Consider the following 7060-nt stretch of genomic DNA (forward strand, 5'->3'; position numbering starts at 1 on the left):
GGCAGCTGCTCCTGAGTGCTGTCATTCATCAAACACAGTTTTACTGGCAGACGTCCCTGAGGGTTATAATGGGATATGTATGTATAATTCAAAAAGAAACAATAAAAGAAACATACACACAAAGTACTAGGCACTGAAGTCATGCCAGCTACACTGAGTATCTGGTGGTGAGGGTTTAAAAAAGTCTATGTTGCTGGGCTGGTGCATTGTGGGAAGGGGAAAGTAGAGAGGTAAGGTTTGAGTGCATGTCAGAGAGAGTGAAACAGCAGGCGGTTAGTGTTTCTTGTTATATTTTAAGGTCTCCCTACAACCACAAGACTCCAGCTACACGTGCAGAGAGCTCATGCGGAGCTCTGCAGACTCAGCAGAGAAGATCTCTGAAATATTTACAACTTTCTTTTTAAGATTTTTAATGTAGCATGATAATAACTGGTGGGTATATTCAGAAAATAAAAGTATGTTAGGTTAAAAATAGTATAGCATGAATTTCTAATGAAATATTTATTATAGTTCATTTTAATTTCACAGAAATAAAGAAATGAAATTTTGGTAGAACAAACTCACAGAAAATCACAGTTTTGAAAGAAATGCATGCAAAAGCACAACAAGAAAAAAAAAATCTCCAGATCCTGCATTATAGACCTAGTTTGTTTGCTAAATGAGTGTAAAGTGTGATTGCAATGACTTTTTAAAAGAATCCATTTGTTTTTCAGAACATTGAGCTGAAGGTTGAGGTGGAAAGCTTGAAACAAGAACTCCAGGAAAGACAGGAACAGCTTGATAATGCACTGTAAGTATCAAACACAAATATACTGCTTATTATCTTTATGTATTTAGTCTACATTCACAACAGAATATAGCTGAGAGCTAAATCAAATTATATTTACAAATTTCATTTATAATTCAAAGTTTAAATGAAATGACTCCCTTAAATGTTCGAGTCTCACTTTTGAGAGCTGTTGTATGAGCAATATAGTCCTCTTAGTAAATAAGGTTGTCAGTCCCAACACTGACCATCTGAACGTAACCATTAAGTTGTAAAGCTATTAAAAAATATATTATATTTAAGTATTTCGTTCTAACTGATATTGACATCATTGTCTCTATGTGGTTAAGAGCGCAGATGTGAAGCCAAACTTAAACAAAAGTCTGTGTTCTGTGAATCTACTATCAGAATAAGTGCTTCTCAAAGGCATGTGCAACTTATCTTGCTGACCTGCCAAATGCAAAAGGCCAGAGCCCTCTGCCAAATCCGTGTCGGACACTTATCAGGTTTGTGGGACAGAGCCATGATGCCCTTTGAAACGTGCACATGGCCCTGTAACACTTTTTGCTGATGGAGAAGCTATTTGAGCTCCTTTTTAGACCCTTTAAAAGTTTGGGGTCATTTCTATTTTAATATTTAGAATATGATTTATTCCTCTGATGGCAAAGCTGAATTTCCAGCAGTTGTTACTCCAGACTTCAGTGTCACATGATCCTTTAGAAATCAACCTGATATGCTGATTTACTGCTCAAGAAACATTTCTAATTATTGATGTTGAAAACAGTTGTGCTGCTTAATATGTGGATATTTTTGCTTGCTTGAAATAGACGTTGCTTCTAACAATGTAAAAGTTTTTACTGTAAGTTTTGAATTTTTTGCATTCTTGCTGAATAAAATTGTCAGTTACCCCAAACTTTTGAATGGTTGACAAGAGCTAATTCATTCTCAGTAAAACACACAATGAGCAGCTCAATCCTCATGTACTGTAAGTTTCGTGCTTGACTTTTTCTTGTACGGTCAGGTGGAAGTATGTCAGTAATGTTTACATTTACGGTAGGATCAATTGGCCTTTGGGGATCACCCATAAACGAGACCCCCTACCTTTGTGTTATTCTTCAGGTGACATCATTTTTCTGTTTGAAGGACCAGTTGCTATGTGTCATTTCCATTACCCGATCTGTTCAGTTATGATGATGTGCCTGCCAGTGACCTGAGTCTTAGCCATCAAGCAAAAATTCCCCTCTTAATTTCTCCTTATGTTTTTCTCACAGAGAAAGCCATCGTTCTAAGCCATGGTTCTGAGCCTCAAAACTAACATTTGATTCTCTGAGGACAAAAAAAATAAAAAACACAGAACTGAACGATATTACCAGGCTGTGATTACTAACACTATTTGATGTAATAATGGCTGACCGGGACGATCTCTCAGATCGCTCAATGCAGTAATGGATGTCTTGGCACAGTGCAATCAAAAACCCAGAGGAGCCGTTTGCTCTGGATCAAACAATTACAGCAGGGTCAATGCCGCAGCCATCATCACATTCAAAAACAACTCTGTTGCAATGCAGCAATGGAGTCTGGAAAAGCCGTTATGAGGTCCTCGAGAGGGTTCTAGAGCACTGCGCTGAGTGAGAGGCTCTTATAGACACTCCTGAATACTTAAAGTGTCAGAGTAACACCCTTCACACACACAAAGACCTGCTAAACACATCCCAGAAGAGATGGAGCAAAGATTGTTACGACTCACCTTTGTGACTCACTTATTTTTCTTCAGTACTCTTTGGAGGATTGAAAAATGAAATGAAACTCTTTTACAGAGTCTGAAAGGTATGCACTTTGGGACAAAGATTAAATAAATCAAACATGACCACTAGCAGTAATTTCTCTTGTGACTTTTTTCCCAAAGAACACAGGTTAACCTACCCAAAAATATATTTTTAAAAACAGGTTTTGCATCAGTTATTTTTTGGAATTATAAATTATAATTATCTAGAATTTCAGAATGAAAAAAACATTAATTAAAAAATATGTTGCATCTATTATAATTATTTATAAACATATTTAAATTATTACTATAAACTTACATTATCAAATACCAAATACTGATAATAAATATAATAATTATTGTCTTAAGCTAGTCAGAAACTTTGTTAATTTAAAGGAACAGTCTAAAGGGCTGCATCTTTTGCCCACTGAAGTTCATTATTTCAAAGGTAGACATGCGGTAAATACACTCATTATACAAGCAACATGGTGCAATGTGCACTGTTCCATTTAATCTAAATCAAGTAACTCATTTATTTCAGTGCAAACGCACTTCCTTTCTATGTTACAAAGACGTCTTATAGATTCAGTACTGTTTACCTTCCACAGTTTTGTTTATAAAATGTGAGTGTGTACATTTCAATTAATCATGGAAGATGTATTCTGTTGATTTAGCCTTTTGGTTAACTTTGAGACAAATCCGCAATGGCACAGGCAGCTTTTAGACCAAAAGCGTTGTTTTCCCATTTGTATCGATGGATTTGTTTTTCCACATTCTTTCCGAATTGTTCACTATAGCTATTTTGTTTGTATTGTGTCACTTCACAGAACCACAGCAGGTCTGACCAATCAGAATGAGGTTGAGGTGCAGCGTCGATGTGAGGAGCGGCAGCAGGAGATCAGACACAAGCAAGAGATTCTGGAGACCAAGGTCCAGCTTCTGCAGGAGGTGCACATTTTGTTCTAATGCACAATAAACTGACCTCATTACGATCATGTCCATATTTACAGTCCTCAATTTTGCTGTTCTTGTTTACGTTTGTGTGTGTCTTTGTAAAATCTCATACTTAAAGTATTTTAGCATCCAGTACCAACAGAACTGCCGTTTGGCTTCTCTGGCAGATTCAGAGTCCCAGCGCTGTTTGGCCCTAGAAAGGAGAATGATGGGGGAAATGCACGGGGGAAATGAAAGTTTATCTGCAACGGCACAACATGAAGAGATGGCTAAGGAAGACAGGTATACATTTTAGTACCAACATTCAAAAAACGGAAGTTGATTCAGATATTGTACTGAGTGTTATTCTGAGATTTCTGACAAAAAAAAAAAAAAAAAAAATCTCTAATGCATTTCCTCTTTGTTTCTGTTAGGTTGATGGAGAAACTGAATGAAACTCTATGCAGGAGAGCAAGAAGCAGCTGATCTGAGTGCACAGAGGGACACCCTTACTGTAAAACTAACTCAGCTGGAAGAGCAAGTGCAGAGCCTCAACATTTCCCTCCAGCAGAAAGAGAAAGATGAACAGGTAGCGTGTATAGGATCTCATTCATCAAAATGTACAAATAGATTTCATGTGGCCCTGATAATGAGTAACCTTTTTTAAATGTGTCACCCCTGCAGCAGCCAATGTGGCACAGTATAATGCTTTTTGGCAAATAGCATACACACTCAAACTTAAACACACATCATTGTGTGTTCTATGTGATTGTGCATGCAATATCTGTCTCTACTGTTCTCCTGGATGTGGTTAAAAGTCAGCAGCTAACTAGGTCACTTTGGCCTCTGGCCCCAATTCAACCCCTAAAGGGAAAATGGGTTCAGATATCAGACTGTATTTATAAACACATGCACATACAGTCATGCCATTGGAAATCGGTCATGGCACCATGGCACATGCAGGAGTGATTCCATACTTCTCCCAGATTAGTATATTTACAGTGTGGGTATAAATCACATACAGAGGGAGATTTATATTAACTTTGCCTTAGATCATATGCAAACTGAGACGTATAAAATTGTTAAAGCCTGTGTGTAGATAAATGTGTTTAACACTATAAACAGTGAATCAAATTAACTAAAACATGGAAACTGACACAAATGCAAAAGAAATTGTGTAGCCATGTAAAGCCTGCTCTTATCATATTTGATACACAAATTTCTAAATGATCAAAAAGATCAAACCTTTACTAAAAGGCCTTTTAGTATAATTATAAAAACATCCACCTGTTGGTTGTGGTACATGTGTCTTTGTGCTGTGAAATCTTTACTGATTTCTATAAAGTAATGCAATAAAAACTTTTCTATTGTTAGTAATATTTGAATGGGGCCATTTCTAGACCTATGTGAAATATTTATTGCTTACATTATTACATACAAAATAACATAAAACTGAATGTAAACAGTCAAATCTTTAAAAGCAACAATGCTATTACTGATATTGATTCTTTTTAATGTTGAATTCATGTGTCAGTTTTTGCGTTATTATTACAGTCAAACCTATAAAACCTTTTTTTTTTTTTTAAAGCAAACTAAGTATAAAAGCTTGATAAGTCACACGAAAGTTTCACTTTCGCTTTTTTGCACTTTCAAGTTATAAGAAATAACAGATTTAGTGCGGTGTTTGTTACTCATTGATGCGTGAACTTCATACCTTTAAATAATGCTCTGCTCTGCTCTCTGTGTGAAAGAAGAATTAGAATTAGAATTAAATTAATCGATTCAGATTTTCGACACCATCTGTAAAGATGCCTTAAATTCAACAAAGTGTTTTAACAAAGGATTTATGAATGTTGTGAATTAGCACATTTTATTATAAATCTTTAAAAAATATATATATTTTGACTATTATTTAATATGACAGGGTTGAACAGAAAAATGAAATCAAAGGTTTATATTTATTTTTAAACTGTGACATGGCTTATTTTGACAAGCAGCAGGCTACATAATTTTCTCTTTCTTAGACCCCCAGAGAAGAACTGGCTTATGGAAAAAGCAATTCAGGGCAGTAGATTCAAGACTATTTGTTCTATTTATATTTTCTATCAAGTTAATTTTAAAAAAAAAAGTATATGCATGTAATCTAAACATTGTTCAGCATATGTTCTTAATATAATATATGTATATAGTAACCATGAGTGAGTATGTGAATGAATTAATGATCCTGTTTTTGGGAAAATGGCTTTAATGTAGCTGAAGAAGCATGACCAGTGTGCTGAGAGAGACATCTAGCGACAGTGTACAGTAATAACAAGCTGAGAGTGTACTGTACATCAACACACAGCTTGACAATTATTTCAAAAATTAAGTAGTATGTTCGTTGTATTTTAATGAACCTGTCATTCCTCATCCAACACTTAATATACTTAATATAATATATTTTAATGTATTGTATTTTCCGTGCTGCTCTTTGCAAAAAAAAAAAAAATATAATAATAAATAACAATTTGTCATGCCATTGAAAAATAGGAGTAAAGAAATATGCAGTATTCACTCTCTTGTTTGACTTGGGTTTAAGCTTAAAAATAAACAATCAATTACATCACACTGTACACAGAATAGCATTAATTTTACTTTCTCTGAACCCCTTGCCATCACTATCACTGGTTGTCATAAACAATGAGATAAGGCTAAATTTGCCTGATTAGGATAAATACGTTTTTGATTAAGGGTAGTTAGTGTTTCAGTGGTGTTATGGTGTTCTGTCTCCATTGTCTAAATTCTAGAGACATTCGAATGTAAAATCCACATTGAGAAACCAAACAATTTCCAGAATGTGCAAATACCACCAATAACATGACATCACTCAGTTATTTCTATCTATAATCAATATAATTAATATTAACTAATAAGAGATTGATCCATCTATCCACACAAGTTTTGCTGTTGCAATTCAGGAATGTAACCACGAATATTTAGATCCTAACCTGGAATGCTTTTTACATTACAGTCTTGAATATGGTTACATCACTAAATTAATTGTTATTATAGATATCTACATATTTATAAGCATATCTTCACATTTTCTTCGAAACACATAGTCTATATGCAATTAATCTTTTGTATATTTATGGAAACCTATTCCAAGCAGCAGACCCATGATAAAACAGCCTTTTTCATCAAATTTGTTTGTGGACATGGTAAACAGAGTTGAGCCTTAGCCTACTCACTTTGACATGTTTTATAATCATGCCTAAAACCCACATGTATAAACTTTTCAAAGAAAAAGCATGTTGTATGATACTTGATTACCTTGTGAAAATATACCAGCAGTCATAAAAGTAATTTATCCTTCACTAACAGCCATGATAATTTTCTATGCATATCAATAACATTGGCCTGAAATGGATGATTAAGCACTAGCTTGGCTTGTCTGTTGGGCAGTGCTCAAGATGCTATAAAACTATTGGCATAGATAGATAGATAGATAGATAGATAGATAGATAGATAGATAGATAGATAGATAGATAGATAGATAGATAGATAGATAGATAGATAGATAGATAGATAGATAGATAGATAGATATTATGAAACC

The 7060-nt window shown here is 34.7% G+C and overlaps 1 protein-coding gene across 1 annotated transcript in view; it reads left to right on the forward strand.

The window, feature by feature from the left end:
• Positions 1-4045, forward strand: part of LOC127938234 (myomegalin-like) — a 33796-nt gene extending 29751 nt beyond the window's left edge. Inside the window, exons 2-5 of the mRNA XM_052534694.1 lie at positions 714-790; positions 3359-3479; positions 3653-3767; positions 3899-4045. Coding sequence (XP_052390654.1) covers positions 714-790; positions 3359-3479; positions 3653-3682 — 228 coding nt within the window. The 3' untranslated portion in view covers positions 3683-3767; positions 3899-4045. The remainder of the gene's footprint in view (positions 1-713; positions 791-3358; positions 3480-3652; positions 3768-3898) is intronic.
• The last annotated feature ends 3015 nt before the right edge of the window (positions 4046-7060 follow it).

Source organism: Carassius gibelio, chromosome A20 (genome assembly GCF_023724105.1).
Source record: "Carassius gibelio isolate Cgi1373 ecotype wild population from Czech Republic chromosome A20, carGib1.2-hapl.c, whole genome shotgun sequence".
Lineage (NCBI taxonomy): Eukaryota > Metazoa > Chordata > Actinopteri > Cypriniformes > Cyprinidae > Carassius > Carassius gibelio.